This window comes from Lathyrus oleraceus, chromosome 6 (assembly GCF_024323335.1).
Source record: "Lathyrus oleraceus cultivar Zhongwan6 chromosome 6, CAAS_Psat_ZW6_1.0, whole genome shotgun sequence".
In the NCBI taxonomy this organism is placed as follows: Eukaryota; Viridiplantae; Streptophyta; class Magnoliopsida; order Fabales; family Fabaceae; genus Lathyrus; species Lathyrus oleraceus.
Genome location: NC_066584.1, coordinates 101001713 through 101023807, shown reverse-complemented (window position 1 = coordinate 101023807; position 22095 = coordinate 101001713). Strand labels below are relative to the sequence as shown.

General features: G+C 36.2%; 1 protein-coding gene across 1 annotated transcript; it reads left to right on the top strand.

Moving 5' to 3' along the window:
• Positions 1–10934: 10934 nt before the first annotated feature.
• LOC127092373 (adenylate kinase 1, chloroplastic) lies at positions 10935–13569 on the top strand. Its single transcript, XM_051031232.1, has 4 exons — positions 10935–11312; positions 12091–12231; positions 12584–12856; positions 13060–13569. Exons 1-4 carry the CDS (start codon positions 11031–11033, stop codon positions 13201–13203), a joined length of 840 nt encoding a protein of 279 aa, XP_050887189.1. The 5' UTR covers positions 10935–11030; the 3' UTR covers positions 13204–13569.
• The last annotated feature ends 8526 nt before the right edge of the window (positions 13570–22095 follow it).

The following is a 22095-nucleotide window of genomic DNA, read 5'->3' as shown; positions in this document are numbered from 1 at the left end:
GAAGAATTGATGAAGAAAGTGAAAAAGCAAATTGTGAAATTTTGAGAGAATTGGAGAATTTTTGGATTGGATCTGAAAAAATGGAATGTGATTAAGCATACTGTTATGATTAGAACCTTTATACCTCCTGCTAATCCAAAATTTAATCTCAATTAAGCAAATTGGAGTGATTAGTGTAATGTGCATTTTTCATGATTTTGGCCAAAATGCCCTTTTCCAAACCAGTCAATGTAACAGTCCAAACTTGGTTCAAGCAAGTTCTAAATACCATTTGTGATGTGTATGAAAAGGTCCCATGTGCAAATTCCATGTAATTCACAAAATCACTATTTCATACCAAAAATACTAAATAGTTCACTTAAAAAATGCCATTTTGCTATGATGATTTTTGATGAAAAGTAATGATGCACCATGAAAGTTCATATGAAATGTGGTTTGCTCAAAGAAAAATCAACCAATTTGGCCTTTCCATGTGAAAGTTATGGCACTTTGAATTTAGGCATTTTCTGAAAATGATTGGACCATATCTTGCCAACCATACATGGGAATTTCAAGTTCTTGGACTTTTTGGAATGGTGAGAACAAGATCTTCAACTTTCATGTTGGACAAAATTCCATTTGAAGCTTGTATGATGAAGTAATTTTGAGGAGCAAAACTTTCCATTTTGGGCAGTTGAAATTACAGGTCACCTGCCATTTTAGGAAACTTTCTATCTGACCTCCAATTCTTCAATCTTGATCTTTGATATGTCAAATGAGACTTGTATGGACATGAATGAAGCCTTTCAAACCATCTCCCACCTTCCAATCCATAAAATCAGGCACAGTTGACCACAGTTGACTTTTTATGGTTTCAGCTGAAATTCAGCTTGACTGATGACTTCTGAGCATCCAATCTTTGGCCAAACCACTTCACAATGATCCTTAGACCATATGAACTTGATAAATCAACCCTAGGGCTTTGTCCCAATGGCAATGGCACATGCTTGCTTGTTTGACCTGATCTCCTGACCAGTTTGACCTAATTTGTCAGCTGAACTTGCACTTGGGCAAAAGGCAATGCAATGTTATGCAATGGACTATGTTATGCTAATGACCTAATCATGAAAATGTATGTACACAAGGAGGGTGCAAATTTGAGGTGCTACACCTACTAACGGAAATCTAGATAAGGATGAGCATGGTAAGTGTGTAGATGTCAAAAAGTTCAGAGGTATGATCGGATCTCTCTTATATCTTTCTGCTTCTAGACCTGACATCATGTTTAGTGTTTGTATGTGTGCACGCTATCAATCAAATCCTAAGGAATCGCACCTAAAAGCGGTGAAGCGCATATTTAGATATCTTCACGGAACACCTAAATATGGGTTTTGGTATTCCAAAGGAAGTGATTGTAGTTTAGTAGGGTACTCCGATTCTGATTTTGCTGGCTGCAAATCAGATAGGAAAAGCACAAGTGGTACATGTCACCTGTTTTCAAATTCCTTGGTAAGTTGGCATAGCAAAAAGCAAGTTTTTGTGGCTTTGTCAACTGCAGAGGCAGAATACGTTGCAGCCGGTAGTTGTTGCGCTCAGATTTTATGGCTGAAGCAGCAACTACAAGACTTCAACATTCAACTCAAATGTATTCCTATAAAATGTGACAACACTAGTGCCATAAACCTTACTAAAAACCCTGTTTTACACTCACGCACTAAACACATAGAGATTAGACATCACTTTCTTCGCGACCATGTTGAAAAAGAAGACGTTGTATTTGAGCACGTTGACTCCAAAAATCAGCTTGCTGATATTTTCACTAAACCTTTGGCAACGGAACCTTTCTTCAACATTCGTCGTGAATTAGGGATCTTAGATCTTTCTCATTTGATGTCTTAAGCATGTTGCCTCTTAATTATATTATGCCTCACCTTGGTTAATAAGATTCGTTTTAGATGACACTTATCCATCACAAGATTACAACAACAGAGGTAATATCAATCCTTTCTACAATTCTCTTACGGCTAAGTGGTTGTGTATGTTAGAATAGATGTTCTTACTCTTGTTGATATAAATTTGATTGCATATATTGTTTGCCTATATTGCTTGCACATTAAAAATCTGACTTATGCATCTTTCTTGGGCATAACCATCATGACATAGTGCATAATGCATATCCATACTGCATCAAATTCATTAAAATCTGGTTTAGCATCAGTATGCATCGACACAAAACATGTATGCATCGATCCCTATATTCTGGATTTCAATTTATTTTAACAAACTGGTTCAGGATGCATCGATGCATCCATCGCATGTATCGATACACAAGCCTGTTATAAACAAATGTGAATGATAGGCATCGATCCAGGGCCATTTGCATCGACACATACTGATGCTATTTGCTTTAAATACACTTTTTCTCTCTCATGCATCGACACATCAGCCAACCCTATCACTTCCTATCTCAAGACTTCATATCATCTGTCCTCAAAACCCCAAAACCAGTGGCTAACCCTAATCCTCCTCATCTTCACTCTCTCTAAAACCCTAAATCTCACATCACCATGCCTCCACGCACTATTCCAGCCAGAGCAAAAGGAAAAGGAAAGGGAAAGGAAACAGCCGGTACTTCTCAGCCACCACCAGATGTTCCTTCAAATGCCTTAAACTTACTTCATCCTGCTATTGCTGCTGAATTTGAGGAATCCTTCAAGACAAGGTTAGTCATGAAACCCCATGTCTTTGATAAAACAGATGCTATTCACCTGCACCTAAATGAGGTGGTTGAACTACTACATGCACAAAGACTCGGGTCATTTCTGTCTACGAAGGATGACTACCATGAGGATTTCATCCGGGCCTTTTATGCTGGCTTACAAACCGGTAGAGGCTATATGTTCCGGTGCTCTATCGGTGTCAGAACATATACCTTTGAAGCCTCTGATAGGGAACCAGTGTTTCAAATTCCGCTTCCGTCAATGAATGTCAAGTCCTGGCATGACCTGAATTTTGATCCTGAATTTGACATGAAGGACTTTACTCCATCTATCCTGAAGATAGACAGACCGCTGAGTGAGGATGAACACGTCACGTCAGGTATGATCAAGCAAACTCCGCGTATTCTTCACTGGATTATCACACACATTCTGCGTCCAACAAACAGTGAACATTCTCGGTTGGATAGGCCAAGCATACATCTTCTCTACGTTCTGCAAAATAAGGTTCTCTTAAATTGGGCAAACTACTTTGTAAAACGTCTATTTTTTGTGCGAGACAGCTCCAAGAATGTGGCTCTAGGGTATGCTTCTCAAATTATGAAAATTCTTAAGTTTTGGAAAGTTGCAATTCCTATTGTCCCTCTCCTATCTCCATCTGCTGCTCAAGAGTTTGACTCTTCCACTCTATCGCATATGGGATATCGGTGGGACAAGGACCGCAAATGTTTCTACTTCTTTGAAAGAAAATCCAAAACCAGAACCTACAACTTTGACGTGCCTTCGGAACGAATCCATGTTGCTGAAGAACAGCCTGATGAAGAAATGCAGGATGCGCCTGAAACAGATGTGCCTCAAGCTGAGGCCAATGCTGGTTGGGGCGATTGGGTGCCACGAAGGTGGTCTCCTACCAACTACGTACCTGAACCTACAGCCCCTCCATTCTCAGGTGGTACTTCATCCTCAATACCTACTGCGGACATCACTCATATGCTTCAACAGATGGAAATTGCTAACAAAGAACGCCATGAAGAAGCACGGTATTGGAATGTACAACAATCTGAGTGGCACAAGGAGCATCGTGACTGACACGATGAGCATACACGGATGTATCAGAATCAACACGCTTGGCACCAAGACTTGGTTAAATGGCATCAAGTTTTCTACAACGAAATGTCTGGCTTTATGGACGACTGCCGTGAAAATCCTGGTATTATGGACAGCTTTAGAAGCATTGAAGTTCAGAACCGATTTAGGCAATACTCCTTCATGGGCCAAAATCCAGACACAATGCCTCCTCCTCCGCCTCCACCAAGCTACAGAGATCCTACCAGAGATGATGAAGAGTCCTGTGGTGGCAACAATCCAAATTAACCCACCATCATTTCATATCACTACATTTCATCTCATATTGCTCAAGTTTATATTTTTGTTGCACAATATATGGTTTAGCTTTTGTAATTCTTAAACTCGTTTGAATACTTAAATGCTTTTCACTTTCTGTTTATCTCTATGGTTATTGCCCTTATTCATCATTCTTTGTGAATGATTCTTTACTTTGTGAATGATAGTCTTTTCATCAATATTTTTGCCATGCTACCTTGATAAACCTGTTTCTTCCTCTTTTTGATGTTGACAAAGGGGGAGAAAATGCAGATATGCACAAACTCAGGGGGAGTATCACACATCTTGCCAAGAATTTGCCATCATCAAAAAGGGGGAGTTTGTGAGAAAATTCTTTACTTTGAATTAATTTTGAATGATAGCAAATTGTGTGATCATCATCCAAATGTTAGCTGTGCATTACATTACATGATACATTTGTGTTTTTATTGTGGTTTTATCCCATTCTATTGTTGCATAACTGTACATAAAGACCTACATTGATACATCTCTTAAAATAACACATAAAGTCCATTTTGTATCAGTATGCATCAACACATAAGCCTATGCATCGATACATACAGCATGTGGTATATCATAAAACTCTTTTTGTTCAGTATGCATCGATGCATACGATCCCTGCATCAACACATGAAAGGCAAAAGGCTCTATGGATCGATCCATACGATCCCTGCATCGATACATGACCAATTGAAACAGCCTGTGTATTAATGCATACGCTTTAGGCATCGATACATGTTAGTAGAAAGGTCATATGCATCAATACATACGAAATATGCATCGATACATGATTAATCCATTTCACCATAAACTCACTTATCTTACAGTATGCATCGATGCATACTCTCATGTATCAATACATAAAGTTGTTTTGTGCTCTAACAGTTTCTGGTTTTTTGCTGCATATATAAGACATGTTATGACAGCAGTTGTAAAAACGAATTCTTTGAGGGAAAAACAATTGAACACAAGATCAAAAGCAGTGTTGTAGCAATTGTTTAAGAGCAAATAGAAACCTGAAAGAGACTTCATCTTCTTCATCTTCTCAATCACTTTTCTTCAAGAACATCAACAAATAACCATTCTTGTTCTATGAATTAAAGGATTATCGAGATAACGTTCAGTGGTACGATCAAGGATCTAGCTGTGGTTTTCAGTGGAACGATCAAGGATCTAGCTGAGTGGAAGATTGAAGGGGGTTTCGAAGAAAAACCTACTGGTTTATCCTTCAAGAACTGGAGTGTTCTTGAGGGTTTGTGAGTCATGTTTGCAGAACAGATTCAGCCGCAGCGTTGCGTTTGGAGATCGGGGGATTTCGCAAGCAGGTCGTGGAACCGGTGAATTGTTTGCATTTTCGTGCAGGAAATTCTTGATCTTGCTCAGATCAAGTGAAGGTTCATACAAGAAGAAGTTCTTGGAAGTTAGAATTCTGTCTTTGTATCATAACCTTGTATCAACGAATTCGGCAATAATTGATAATCAAAGTTCTCAATTTCATTTGAAATTGAGAGGGAGACGTACCCACACGCGAGGACGACGTGGGGAACTTCCTTACCAAATCTCTGCGTATCGTATTCTTACCTTACTCCTCTTTACGTTTAAAACAGTTTTCGCAATTTCAGTTAGTGTGTAGTGATTGTTCTTTTTGCAAGAAAGCAGGGGCAAGAAAACTTTTTAATTAAACCCTACTGCTGTTCATCATTGATCACATACACACCAACTGTTTGACAAAATTGTTAGCTAGGTTTTATTCATTGGAAATAGACTTTAATGATAAGTGCATTCAATTAGCTAAAATTCTGGTGTGGATTATTTATGTCATTCTTATTCAAATCCAGCATTAAACCCGTGTGTCCGGTTTTCTAGTAGCGGTTCAGAATAGACGGAAGTCGATTCGGGACTGAATTTTTCCGCCAACTTTAAAAACTCTGATAAAACTTTAAATCCGTTAAATTTCAAAGAGGTGATCTATTCACCCCCCCTCTCGATCACTAGCCACACCGTCTAACAAATAGATCCCAAATTAAAAAATTATTTGAAACTTTGATTTAGAAAATTTTATGGCGCGGAAGCAAGTTTAAAATATTTCCCATATCCAAAAACGTCTAACCGAACCTTCTATTGAAAAACTCGGATATGCGTATGAGTATCAATTATATGATAATAATTCACAAGTTGGTTTATCAATACTTCAAGCACTAAATTGATTACTCTACTATAGTAACTATCTATCTACAATGTCAACAACACACTAAAGACTAATTGATACAATTTATCAAATACTTTGCGTGCAATCAACAAAGTTTGGATATTTGTATAGTGTTTGTAGTTTTTAAAAGCCAATCACTATCAAATGGTAAGTGATTACTACAACAACATAATTTAACAAATAATTCAAAAGTTATTATCCAAACAATGTTAATCAAGAGATCAAAGTAATTAACAATTTGTGAACCAAAAAATAAACGAGATAGAGAGAGCAGGAGTACGCAAAGATTTGTTTAGGCATATCCCTAATCGACTTCGCTATGGGTACGTCTGCCCTCAATTCGAATTCGAATTGAGATATTAATATAATAAATCTTACTTTGCAAATGTATGAATACAAGAGATGAGAAATCAAATCCCATAAATCCTAAGTTTGTTCTTAACTCCAGCACCTCCAAAAACCTTGATCAAAGATTGATCAAGTCACCAACAATGCCGCTTCAACTCACCCGTTGTTGCTACTTACTTGCACGGCATCCTTGTCTCAAGGCTTTCACCCAGATGAATTAATCCCAAACGCACACTTGTTGAACTCAAGTTTTGTTAATGTGATCCACCATTTCACGCTATTCCCTTGCCGATACACCTAGTCTCAAGGTTTTTACTTGATTGGATCCGAATTGCATAATCTTGTCAAAAACCTTTAAACCTTAAAGATCTTGAAGGAAAACCCAAATTGATGTTCTGATTTGAATCCCTCAAAGATCGCAACCCAATATTCTTGATACAACAAACATAATTGGACGTTATCAATCCTAATCTAGATGACACCCAATCAAAAAATGATTATGTGTAGTTTTATTGTGTGTATGCATAGATTGAATTGAATATGATGAGATGATTTGAAATCCAAATAAACAAACCCTTGATCCAACGTCAAGTGACATTTTCATAATCAAATACAAAAAACAATAAGACTACGACTAGTATTGTGCGCCACGAGCCTTAAGTGGCGGAGAATGAGTAAGAATGAAGCTTTCTTACCTTTACTCTGATTATTTTGGACGCAAGACGCTTGGCTTGTTGTCTATAATTTTCACCTACATCCATAGACTTTAGTGCAATCTAATCACAAACTCTTTTCATAAACCCTTATTCAAGGTAAAAATGATACAACCCATTAAACCTTATTTTTATGCCTTAGGGCACCACTTCGAAAACCCTTTTCTCAAAGGTAAAATCAACCAACACACAAACATTTTCTACTATGAACTACGGAGCTCTGATTCCTCATCACCCGATGAGTGATACGTAGGCACAAGGGCCACAATCCTTGGCGAACACAATAACAAAAAACTCCATAGTCCTAACATTTTTACACTCTTTAGAAAATAAAACAAGAACAAACGAGATAAATACCCACATACGTACACAACCCAAATGGTTCCCATGGAGTACCATAGACGTGAGGGGTTCTAATACCTTCCCCTTGCGTAACCGACTTTCGAACCCAAGCCTCAATTGCGAGATTGATTCTTTATCCTCGCACTACCCATGTGCACCTTTTCTCCTTCGAGGGTTTTATCGACTATTTCCCCCACCTCTCCCATAGAGGTAATCCAAATAAAATTCGGTGGTGATTCTTCTATTTTTCCTTCTCTCATCTCTTTCGATCGAGGAGGAATCCTTTAGTTCAGTCCCCGGTTTCATTATCGCGTAACCCCGGTAGCGACACCTAGAAAAAGAGGAACAAATCTCGCTAAGTCATAAACCCGATAGGGCTACTTAGGCAAAAATTAGGGCGTCTCGGTGGATTGAAAACTCAAAAGAGCAATCTAGAGAAAAATTAGGGACTTGTATAAAAACAAAACCCAAAAGACTTAACTTAAAGTCTTGTTTGACGGTTTGATCGAAGTGCTACCCAAAAGACTCAATGCCTCACCTGGGAGACTTGAAGTCTCTTTAGACAGGCTGAACAATATACTTTTGCCTGAGGGACCGAGAGTCCCAACTAGCAGGCTTACCTAACGCTCTGCCTGAGTGACTTAGAGTTTCCTCAAACTGGATACAACCTAAAGTCTCACCCAAGGGATGCGAATAAAGTTTGGCCCAAGAGACTGAACTTAAAGTCTTGTCTGAGGGTTTGGTCGAGGTATCGCCCGACGCAGTAAATGTCCGAAATAGTAAAGTGTTTCAATTAAGGAAACATAAAGACAATAAAGAAAAAATATACACAGACTCACATGTTACTCACAAATTGTTTCTCACTTTGACTTGGATACTCCAGTTCTATAGAAAAAGTATATGAATTTTGCGACCTTAGCTACAATGTGTGAATCTACTATATATAGTAAACTAAAGATAACCGTCTCTGACAACTTATTCCTAGAAAATAGACATGTCTCCAAGAACATGAAACTTAGTCTTCTAACGCACTACCACATTGTCAACACTTGCAAACTGCTAAAAACCATCATCACACATTCGTAACTGCTCTTAGCGACTAATAACTGAGTGCTCGTCGAAGGTGATTGCTGAAAGCGCTAAGACACCTTCCAAGTCTTTGTTTTCCAAAATCTTCTAAGTCTTTGCAGTCCGTCAAACACTTCGACTTCGACATGGTGTCAGGAGATCAATTAAATTTGTTCCTAAGATTCATCCAAACCATATTTTAAGATCTTCTCTTGAGATTCTTCCAAACCATGTTTCAAGATGCTAGTCGAAACATTCCAGTCGATGTATTCGTTCATATCGACTTGTGTCAATCAATTCTAACACTTAACATTTTCCTAATGCAACATTCAATTGACTATTTCCCAAATATAAATTCCATGCTAATAGGGACATAACTGAAGTAGGGCCTAAAAGACTTAACTTAAAGTCTTGTTTGAGGGTTTGATCTAAGTCTTGCCCAATAGGCTCAGTATCTCGCCTTAGAGACTTGAAGTTTCTTCAGACAAGCTCAACAATATACTTTTGCTTGAGGGACTAAGATTCCCATTTAACAGGCTTACCTAATGCCCCATCTGAGTGACTTAGAGTTTCCTCGGGCGGGATCTAGCCTAAAGTATTGCCCAAGGGACGCGGCCGAAGTCTCTTCCAAGAAACTTAACTTAAAGTCTTATCTGAGGGTTTGATCGAAGTCTCGTCCGAGAGGTCCAACGCCTAGCTTTAGAGACTTGGGAGTCTCTTCAAATAGGCTTAACAATATACATTCGCTTGAGGGACTTAAAGTCCCATCTAACAAGCTCATATAAACGCCTCACCTGAGGAGCATGACATCACCTCAGACAAGGTCCAACATAAACTCTCGCCCGAGGGATGCGATTGAAGTCGAACCAAAGAAACTTAACTTGTAAGTCTTGTCTGAGGGATTTGACCTAAGTCTCATTTGAGAGACTTAACGCCTCACATAAGGGACTCAAATATCCTCAGATAGATACCTCTGATGCTCTATCATTTAAAGCATCTTTCCCTTTTATCAAAGTCATTGTGCTTGAGAGACTGTGTAATGATATATTCGTAAAAGACCTACAAAGGACGGGGGAATTACCAACTACGCGAGAGGGACGACTCTCATCTCTCGCACGCCATTAGGGACCACCTCGCCCTGAGTGCTCCCTACTCGCCCAGTCAGAGAGAAGTTGAGGACAACAGACTAATCCATGTATCCATAAGAAATAGGGATTCAACGATTCACCACCGAGGCACTAACTAAATGGGTGGTTATCATTCCCAAGGAAATCCTAAATCCAAGTGCCTCTATAAATACCTCGACCTTAACAAGTGAGAGGACAAAGCCACAAAGCTTCTCACCTCATGTGAGTTTGCTCTTTTATCACCGTAAATACCATCAAACAAGGCATCTTACCTCCCTTGACGAACACTAAACCACAAAAAATATCAAGGTCTCTAATCATCCATATTAACTTAAGGGTACCACACAACTCCATAATTATATATTTTTTTAAATGTACTAATGCATAATAATTTTTGGTATATTATTTTTAATGTTTAGATGACTTAACTTTTTTTTTTCTGTAAGTTGTATATACACCTGATAATTTTTTTAAAAAAATAACCACTATTTTCAAATTAAATACTAAAATAAACACATTATCAAATTATTTATCAAATTAATCACTTTTCAAACAAAAATATTATACGACAAGAGCATGTGCCACTACCTATGGCGCATGCATGCAAAAGGCTAATATTACATGCATGCGTCATCCTCATGACGTCACTATTTTTTTTTACAAATATTGCATGCATGCGTCACTCCTCCTGACGCATGCTCAATAGCCTTTTACATACATGTGTCACTCCTCATTACGTCTCCCTTTAATAAATAATTAAAAATAATAATAAAACAAAGCATATGCCACTGACATTAACATATATTTTTATTGTATTATGTGCGTGCATACACCACAATGGTTGGTGCCTTAATGCAAAAAAGTATGTATGCACTATAGACAATGGCGCATGCTCTTATCCTGTAAATTTTTTTGTTTGAAAAATTATTAGTTTAATAAATAATTTAAAAGTATGATTATTTGATATTTAATTTTAAAATAGTGATTATTTTAAAAACAAATTATATTTAAATCCAAAAATTAACTAAATTGACATATTCAAAGCACAACTTACACGTTAAACAAACGAAGTGATCAATCATTGCTTTGTTGGTCGGCGTGAGTCTCGTTCCTGCACAATCCCATGGCGGCCGTCACCCGCCTTTCTACGCGCGCGTCTTTCCTCTCTTCCATCGCGAACCGATATCTATCCTCCGAGCTCAACTCCCACGCGCCATTCCGTCTTGTTCCTACGCGCGGAGAAGATCAGAAGAACAGTCACGTACGGTGGGTCTTCCTCGGTTGTCCTGGCGTCGGGAAAGGGACCTACGCTAGCCGTCTGTCCAATCTCCTCGGCGTCCCTCACATCGCCACCGGTGATCTCGTTCGCGAAGAGCTCGCCTCCTCCGGTCCACTCTCTTCACGGGTTTTCTTCTTCTTATTATTCTCTTTGAGATTCTTTTTTGCTTTAAATTCTTACTTGTTCATTTCTAACCTAGAAATTAAAAAATAATTGTAATTCTTTCTAATAATTTGAATTTCCTTTCTGCTTTACTTTAATCTAAGCTCTCGGGAACTGCTAAATTAAATTTTGAGTGTACTTTCATGATTTAATTTATACTAATTATTACTGTTACTATTATAAAAAAATAATCTGAGGCTTGCTTTGAGGATCATTGTATATTTGATATAAGAACTTGTAGTTGCATGTGTTAGCTTAGTTAATTGGTGGGATACTTTAGATAATTTCATGTGTATCTATCTGTATCTAACTCTGCATAGCAACTACTGGTACTTCATCTACTAATATCATTGTGTTCTCTTGATTGATATTGGATTTGAGGCATAATTATGTAATTTTAGCTGCATGTGCAATATATTTCCTGAGTTATTGGGAAAATCTACATGTTCTTCAAGCTAGTAAGTATTTAAATACGGTGTCAAGGTCTCTAGAACGTTTAGTCCACTGAAACCAAATTAATGAAATGAAACTTTGATGCTTCGCTTTTTTATTTTTTTCCATCTGTGACTGATTAAGATATTAAATGTTTTACTATTCTTGGGAGCTTGAAAATGGTTGAGCTTTGAATTTTATTAACACGGATATGTTATATCAATATGTCATTGTGTTACCTATTCTATTAGTTTATATCTATTGCACTGACTCATACGCCCTCTGGTTTGTAATGTTTGGTGTCTTACAGCTATCAGAAATTGTAAATCAAGGTCAACTGGTGTCGGATGAAATCATTATAAATTTATTGTCAAAGAGACTTGTTGCCGGGGAAGCTAAAGGTGATCTGGGATTTATTCTTGATGGTTTTCCTCGAACAATTAAGCAAGCAGTGAGTAGATCTTCAACTTGGTAACGTATATGTCACTATAGGCAGGAATACAAGGAACAAAAACATTGATAGTGGATTTTGATACCTAAAACTGTAATATCCAATGAAAAATGAATGAATAAATTTTGCAGATTTGGATAATATGCTGATTTCATAGTACATGTCATCAATTTTTTTGAAATGCTTCCCTACCATCGAATTATAATGGTCTCGTCTGATGCTCTTTTTATATCAATGTGCATCTATTTTCTGCGGTTGTCTGTCCTGTGATGTTTTTTCTGAACCCAGTTACTCTTTAAACAAGCAACTTTATTTTCTCTCCTCCAATAATTGCCTTTATTTTTGTGCTCAGGAAATATTGGAAGGGGTAACTGATATTGACTTGGTTATCAATCTAAGGCTTCGAGAAGATGTACTGCTTGAGAAATGCCTTGGTAGGAGAATTTGTAATCAGTGCGGAGGAAATTTTAATGTTGCTTCCATTGACATCAAGGCTGAGAATGGGAGCCCTGGAATTGTCATGGCTCCGCTTCTTCCTCCTGTCAATTGTATGTCGAAGCTCAATACTCGGTCAGATGATACTGAAGTAGTTGTCAAAGAAAGGCTTCGGATATACAATGAATTGGTATTGCTGCTTTTGTCACTTCTTATTTGAAGTTTTATATTTATCATTATTATGAGAGACTCATGAAATATCAGAGTGAAGTTGCATAAAAAAAGTTTATGTTTCTAGTTACATGTTGCTTTTGAATTATAATTACTTTTCTGTGAATAACTTTCGCCATCTTTTCTAACTTGTTTAGGATTGGTTATCTATTATGATTGCAGAGTCGGCCTGTGGAAGAGTTTTACCGCAATAGAGGGAAATTATTAGAGTTTAACCTGCCTGGAGGAATCCCAGAATCTTGGCCAAAGTTGCTACATGCTCTTAATCTTGATGATTATGAGGATAAGCACTCTGCTGCAGCATAAAGATATAATAAGAATAAGAATAATGTATCATATTTCATTCTTTGCGTGCAATATATATATGCATGATTGACAATTTTGCAGGAAGGAGAACCAAAGAAAAGGGACTCTATTTTAGTATTATTTCAACCTGTAATGATATTGGAAGTGTTGTAATAATATTGACAAAACTGATAGGGTTGGGTTTTCTTTTCTTCTTGAATGGTTAAAAGGGTGGGATTCCAGTGATTTTGAAGTTATTTGTGTAGTGTGAGGTAATCACATTATTGCTACATAGATAGTTGCTTGTCAATAAGGTTCAATAGAATTGGTGCATATCACTGTATAGTTGTAAATTGAATGCAAATGTACTAATTTATTGCTTGATCACATGCTTGAGTTTATAGGGATGGCTTTTACTGAAGTAACATCAGGAAAACCTATTTCATGATATGAATTTCATGTTCCTTTGGTTAGAATTTTTTATTTTCTTTAAGATTAGTTGGTCGACAAAATGATAGCTCCTAAATGGTGTAATTGAGTTATTATTTTGGTTTTCACGGAATTCTCACTGTATTTTTTTTAAAATCTTTTTTGTGATAATAATGAATGAAATTTATATGAAAATATGATATATTTACGAAAAAAAGTATTTTTAGGTAGATTTTGTTTGTTGCAACAAGAGAATCACAAGGGTGGGGAATTTCTAATGTGGAGTGAGAGAGAGAATGAGAGATACAGATTACTTAGGGTGAGAATATGATAGATTATTCATAATAAAATTACATTGTATAAGAAAAAAAAATAACAAAAAAATAATTACTGTTGCTTTTATTTGATATTTACAAAGGGGTGTCATCGGTTACGTCTATATTTTTCATTTAACATACCACCTTAATTTATGTGCTCCATGTCTTTTATATCCATATGTTTCTTCAATCTCTTGAATACTTGAATCAACACTTCTTTGGTCAGTAAATTGGCCACATGGTCTTCACTTTTACAATACTCCAAAATCAATCTTTCTTTACTAACAAGTTCTCTCAAGTAGTGAAACATCATTTTAATATGTTTGCTTCTCTCACGTGTAATGAGATTTTTAGCAAGACTTATTGTGGAATCATTATCAATCATGAGCGTTACAATCTTACAATCTTCAGCTTCTTCAACAAATTCTTCAACCATATTGCTTGGCATGCACGCACACAACGAAGTTGCAATATATTCGGTGTCACAACAAGAGAACGCCACTACCAGTTCCTTCTTCGAACACCATGAGATTGGTGGTTCTCTGAACATAAAGATGTATCCAGCTGCGAATTTTATATCATCTTTATCTCCGCACCGGTTAGAATCCGTATATCTAAGTTAATTGCACTTTATGTGTTGTTCAGTTGTGGAAAACAAAATTCCGCAGCCAATAGAACCTTTGACGTATCTAAGAATTCCATGGACTGCTGCCAAGTGAGACACCTTCAGTTTTTCCATGAATCTGCTCACAATTCTGATACTAAAGGCCGAATCCGATCTCGTATTGCACAAGTAAGGATCCAATCAGCCTCTGATATTGAGTTGGATTAGTATCTCGTTCATGCTCATTCTTTGACAACTGCAACCTTGGTTCAACAAGAGTAATGGCAACGTTACAATGTTCTATTTCAAACTTCTTCAGAATTTCAAGCGCATACCTTCTTTGGTGCATGAGCAGTCCCTTCTTGAACTTATGAAACTCATTGCCAAGAAAGTATGTCATGAAACCTAGGTCAGTTATCTCAAATTCCTTCATAAGCCCACTCTTGAACTTAAAAATGCACCCTTCATCGCTACCTGTAATCCACAAATCATCCATGTAGAGACAAAGAATTATAAACCCTTCATTTACATTCTTCTTCATATACACTCCAGTTATTTTGAGAATTTTGATTTAGTATTTCTATGAGATTGTTAAGTGTAAGTACCTAGTTATGATGTCGGTGTTCTAATAACTTCGAATGAAGGGGTGAGTTCGACTCGCTTACTAGATGTTTTGGGAGTTAGGATTTAGTATATTTTTGAGTTCAAGGTTTATTTAACCCAAAAACACGTCAAGCTTGGTTTGGAAGAGTCTCAGGAACATATTCACAAAATTTGGACCACTTTCTCTTCAAAACATGTTCAGAATCTCAAAAAGGTTTTTGGTGATCTGGCATATTTGATAGAAGTAGAAGTGAGGTAAATTCACATACCAAGTGCAATTAGCTAAGCGTTTCGACGTTATGTTCTAAGGTTCGACAAAAGAAACTTTCAACAAAAGCAATTAGAAGATTTAAAAGACGGTTTGAAATAACAAGAGTAGTTCAGAGCGGTCCAAAAGTCGAAGACACGTGGAAGCGGACTAGAAGGCTGAGGCCCACGTAAGGGAGTACGTGTCGATTTCTGTGAAGATAATTGTTATTGATGGTTAACATTGTAATAGTATATAAAACGAGTTAAGTTGTGTATATAGGGGTCACAAAATTCATTAACCATTCTCTATAGAACTTGAGTATCCAAGTCATATAGAGAAAAGAGTTTGTGAGAAAATATATGAATATGCGTCCTTTTTCTTAATCTTTTAAATTCGAAGCATTTACTTGAATGGTTTTTATTTTGTTCTTTGTTGATTCTTTATTTTTGAAGTAATTCTGAATTTATTCCAGTTAGAGTTTATGTCTTAAGTTTTGACATTAATATTCAAAGCACAATCATATTTTTCTCAAATATTTTGTAAAAATATGTCCTAGGATTTTTTCGAGTTTAATCCTGTAAGTGGACGAAAAATTATGATTTTATTTACCAAAAACAACGGTAAACAAACTGACACGCTCAACGGGACCCTTTTGTGCAAGAAATTAAATTTTTACAGGACTTTTGATTAAAAATGATATCATAATCATTGTCACTAAGTTGACTAATAGACAGAAGGTTATGCATCAGACCATCAACTAAAAAAATATTGGTAATAGAAGGAAGTTTACCATTACCAATAGTTTCAGAGCCAATGATCTTTCCTTTCTGATTTCTTCCGAAAAGCAACGAAGCCTCCAGGCTTAAGTTCCAAATTTTGGAACATAAACCTTCTGTCTGTCATATGTCACGAGCATCCACTGTCCAGGTACCATGACTGATGTTTCAGCTGAACTACTAAGGATGTCTGCAACATAAATTATTTTATCCTTAGGTACCCACCTTTTGGGTCCCTTCTTGTTAGTTTTCCCATAGTTTCTTACAACTTTGGGTCTTTGAGAAGAAGGATAATCATAGGGAATTTGTGCATGATACTTAGGTTTCAGAATCGAGTTCTTACCCTTTGTATGTTTTTGTGTCTGTGTAGACATATCAAGCTCAGTGCCAGCAGGCACGAAATGCACATAGAAAGGTTTTGGTTTCACCTTCTAACTTTCGTCAGGTTTTATAGTTTTTTATAATCTAAATTTTCCTTTCCATTTCTTCTAACTCCATAGATCAGAGAAACCATTTTACTTATATCTATGCTTTTAGCTAGAAAGTACTGGAATGCTCTATCATATCTAATGACACAATCAGTATCAGAAGCTTCTGAGACTATTTCCTCCTTTAGTTTTGAAATTTTGCTTTTCAAAGCAGAGCTGTTACTTTCTAAAGAAAATACCTTCTAGAGGAAATATCTTTCTCAAGCTCACCGCGAGTTTCAGAAGTAACTACTTGGACTTCTTTAAGGTCTTTGTATTTACTCTGATGACTCTGATACTTTTCCAACATTTCAGAGAGACATGATTCAAGATCAGAACGAGATAGGTTAGAAAATAGCTCTTTAGAATCAAAGTCGGATTCTGATTCTGATAATATCTTGTCTTCTGGTTCTTCAGAACCTTTGGGATCATTTGTAGTTGCCATCAATGCAACATTGGCTTTTTCTTCGTCAGAATCTTCGGATTCGGATTCGGAGTCATCCCATATAGTCATCAGCCTCTTCTTGCCTTTAGAAAAATTCTTCTCAGGCCTTCTATCTTTTTTCAACTTAGGACAATCATTTTTGTAGTGGCCTGGCTCCTTGCACTCAAAGTAGATAACTTCTTTTCCGGAACCTTTCTTTTGATGTCCAAACGAAGAATCAAAACGACCAGCAGTCCTTCTAGCTCCTCTGAACTTCCCTTGACCATTGTGCTTGTGCTTCCATAGTCTGTCGACTCTCTTTGAAATTAGATACAACTCATCATCATCATCTGAGTCTTCATCAGATCCTTCTTATTCTTCCTCAGCTTGATAAGCTTTTGTCTTCTTAGGCTTAGACTTTAAGGCAACAAATTTACCTCGCTTATGAGGTTCATTTTCCTCGAGCTCAATCTCGTGGCTTCTTAAAGAACTAACAAGTTCTTCAAGACTGGTATTGTTTAGATCCTTTGCCAACTTCAAAGCAATTCCTATAGGTCTACATTTTTTAGGAAGACTTCTGATAATCTTCTTAACGTGGTTAGCTGTAGAGTATCCTTTGTCCAGAACTTTCAGTCCTGCAACAAGCATCTGAAACCTTGAGAACATAGTCTCAATTGTTTCATCATCTTTCATTTTGAATGCCTCATACTTCTGGATTAAGGCCAAGGCCTTTGTCTCCTTTAATTTATCATTCCCCTCATGAGTCATCCTTAGAGAGTCAAATATGGATTTTGTAGAATCTTTGTTTGTTATCTTCTCATACTCAGTATAAGAGATAGCATTTATCAATATAATATTGGTCTTATGATGATTTTTTTAAATCTTTCTTTTGTTGATCAGTCATAGGACTTCTTTCTATATTATTTCCTTCAACATTAATTAGGTGAACGTAACCATCAAATACAAGATCCCGGAGATCAACACCGTAACCAAGAAAGAAACTTTCTATTCTATCTTTCCAATAATAAAATTTCTCACCATCAAATATTGGTGGTTTACACTGTAGTGATCTCTTTCATTATTGTTAACAACGTTAGCTACGTTAACAGTGACCATTGTTTCTCACATAAACTGGATCGGTACTGAACATGGTGAAATGTTGATAAATATTTTATCATAATCAAAATTGGAGCTCTAATGCCAATTAAAGATGTGAAAAACACAAGAAAGGGGGGTTTGAATTAGGTTTTACAAAACAAAAGTTTTTTACCAACTCAAGAACACCATTTAAAAGTTCATAACAAAGAGATAAAAACACAAGTATTTTTATTCTGGTTCGCTTGAAACTCAAAGCTACTCCAGTCTACCCGCCATGGTGATTTTGCCTTATACGCAAGGACTTAATCCACTATAATCAATAGATTACAATAATCACAAAGAATAACCTTCTTTGTCTTCTCAAGGATCGTACTATACCCTAGTCTCCTTAAGGACTCACAAAGAATAACCTTCTTTGTCCTCTCAAGGATCTGACTATACCCTAGTCTCCTTAAGGAATCAAACAAACAGTTTGAATGATATTTTGTGTGTTACAAGTTGCTTCTATACAAGAAGATTTCACACAAATGATAAAAAAATACTTAAAGAAAAATGTGTACAAAAGTTGATAGCTTTTCAAAATGAAGTAGACTTGTCAAAATTGTTGTAACACTGACAACATTCAGCGTTCTTGTTTTCTTCAAGTCTCCAAGTCTTACTTATATAGCATAAGAAGAATATTGTTGGAGGGAAAATGGGGAAGCTTATAGAGCGGTTATCTACTGTTGGATGGTGAAAGGAATGATACTGCATATTGTCTTTCTCCCACAAAATCAGTGACAAGTGTAATGTATAGTACTGTCCTTTGCCTACAAAATCAGGTAGTGGAAAGGATATTTGATTTGTACTACATATTATTTGATCATGTACCCATTTGATCTTATGTTCAAGTTCATTGGCTTCTGATGAAAGTTGATGAAGCATGAATGAAGATATATAAAGCTAGATTCAGAAACTTCAGAATCTTTGGCCAGAACCTTGACAACGTCAATATTATGGCTTGAGATCTTCAGAGTCTTTAGAATCTATAGTCAGAACCTTCATAACCTCAATCATCTAACTTGAGATCTTCAAAATATTTAGCTACATAACAAAACTTCAGAAGCTTTCCATTCTTTAGAAGCTTGGTGATCATAGTCACGTCCAGAGAGAACGTTGCAGCAACAACATAATGTCTTCTCAGAAGCTTCTCAGGAGTGAATCAGCACATAAGCAGAAAGATCATTGTAGCAACAACATTGAACGTCTTTCAGAACTTCTTATAACTGATGCAGAAGCGGAATTGGAACTTATTGTTTAGAAACTGATGATGTTGCACATTATATACATAGAATCAGAACTGGTTGTTAAAGCTACACAATAACAAACCATTAGGGTACAAAAATTGTTCTCGCACAAATACAACAATGTTATCATCATAACTCAAGGTATAGATGCAGAACCAAAACTTGTTTTAATGCAAATGTTTTATTTTAATTTTATTTTGACTTATATTTATTACAAATGCGAGTGTGATTAAGTGATTCATTTGAAAGTTTTCGCTACCACCTCATATGATGTGGATGTTGATTACTTTGATTGGTACTATAAGGTATCACATCCTTGTTCGGTACCACCACCTCAGGGGGAGGTGAGACAGGTCTCGGTTTCTATCTATGACGAAGGACTGTCAGATATGAGGTTATCATATATTTCACATGAGTTTCGTCGTTATTTACATTGTCACGAGGCTGAAGAGGACGATGATGATTTTGCAGAGGTATTTCGAGCACTACTTGTAGCTCAGGGTGGACCAGTACCTTAGGCTGATGAGGAACGTGATGATTGATGTATTATTTACTATTTTGACTTATGTAGTATTTTCAGACTTATGTACTATTATGATACTTATATATTTTAATACTTCTATACTATTTTCAAACTTATGAAATATAATCCAAAATATAACATGAATTGAATATAACATGAAGTCAATTGTCAATATAAACCAAAATATAACAATCACATTACAATTATAATCTAACATATTACAACATTACAAGCATAAGGTGTTGTCAATGTTGTAATCGTCCAGCAAATCCTACCATCCAAAAAGTTTCATCTAGTGTAATACTTCTTCCAATCAAATGTGATCGGTGCTAACTGAAATCCTTCATTCATGTTTACCTGATTGATCCAAGCTCCAACAAATCTATACCCATGAGGAGTCAACCATGTGTCTTTCACATAATCAAAAAATGGTCTGAAATCCACACATGCATGCTCAAGCTATTGCAATATTTGATGTTACACCACCTCATCATTAGCCCTTACAAGTTCATACCATAGTTTTTCTATCGGCTCTCGCATATCATTCACAACATACTCCTTGCACTTTGCTTTCACATTTTTGTTGATGTGAAATCGACAAAGCAAATTAGCTATCCTTGGAAGTACTATTTCAATTGCTTTCGTCAAATCAAGATGTTTATTAGTCAAAATCCCTTGTGGCCATAACCTTTGCTTAATAATTGTTTCAACTTATCCAATACCCAACAAAAATTCTATGTTTGCTCAAATTCCATATAGGAAAATACAACAGCAAATGTTAACTCAGTTGATTCATACCAATTACTTCAAACAAAGGTTGTCTATACTTATTTGTCTTGTACGTATTATCCATAATCAACACATTAGAAAACATATTTAACAACTTCGCCGATTTTGGGCAGGCCCAGAAGATATCTCTCACAACTTCTGGCTCATCTTTTTTTCTACTCCAATAAACATAATCTGAATTATCTACCAGCTTAAACAAATGTTGCATTTCCGTTCTATGACCCCTGATCTCTTTCTGAATCTTACTCTTATGTTTATATATTTGTGTGATCTGAGTCACATTCTCCGAATCTCGTTTTTGCAATGACAATAGTATGTGTCTTGGTAGAACACAACATTTTGTCAAATCAACAATATGTTGTTGTTCGTCAGTATTAAGTCAACCTACAAACAAATGACCTTCAAATCTATTCGATAAACCATGGTTGTGAAGTCCACATTTTACATCAATCTTCCAACCCTAACCATCTTTTGACGGTGTTGACCTAATTTTGAATGGACAGCCACATTTCTCAGTAGCACTTTATGTTTCACTATCTCTTTCTTTGTATTTTCCACCTTTATCACAACCAAATATAACTTTGTCACTTCTCCTCTCTTGTCAGTTTTGGTATCCAAACGGGTTATTATAATTGTCACTCTATTCCTGATTCCAACCTCCATAATCCACCTTGTCGTCTCTTCTCGTGTATCAAATTTTTTTGTAGTTTAGAATATCTCAGTGGTATCTACACATATCTGGTTTTTATCGCACATCATCAAAGGAATATCCATACTTGATAAATATAAATGTAAACAAAATTAATAAACTTTAAAAAAATTAAATTAAAAAAAATGTGTTTTAAAACTCTTAGAAGTAAGAAATCCGGTTAGTAAACAATACATTATTGGAACTCTTACATATAAGATATCCTGTTAGTAAAAAAACATAAATCGGAAGACACATGGTGAAGTTATCTAGTTGGATTTTGGAAACCGGATAACTAGACAACATGTTATCCGGTTTGGTAACTATATAAACCGGGAATCATTGCTTTAAATTTGTTGGTTTGAAAAATAATCATATCGGGTGTCTTCAACTCAAGTTATCCGATTCGCATAGTAGGGAACTTGAAATATTTGCAAAATTGTTGGAACATGGGAATAAGTGCGGGGGTATAGAGTAAAGTTTTCAAGAGATGAAAGAAAAGTGTCATTGTAGACAAATTCTTATAATTTCATTAGGGTTGAAAGACTTTGATGTAAGCCCAACTCATAGAATGCAACTATGAAGAAACTCCTAAGTAATTTCATGACACCAACTACAAAGTTATAGAAGGGTAGGATGAACCCATATGAAAGAGTAGA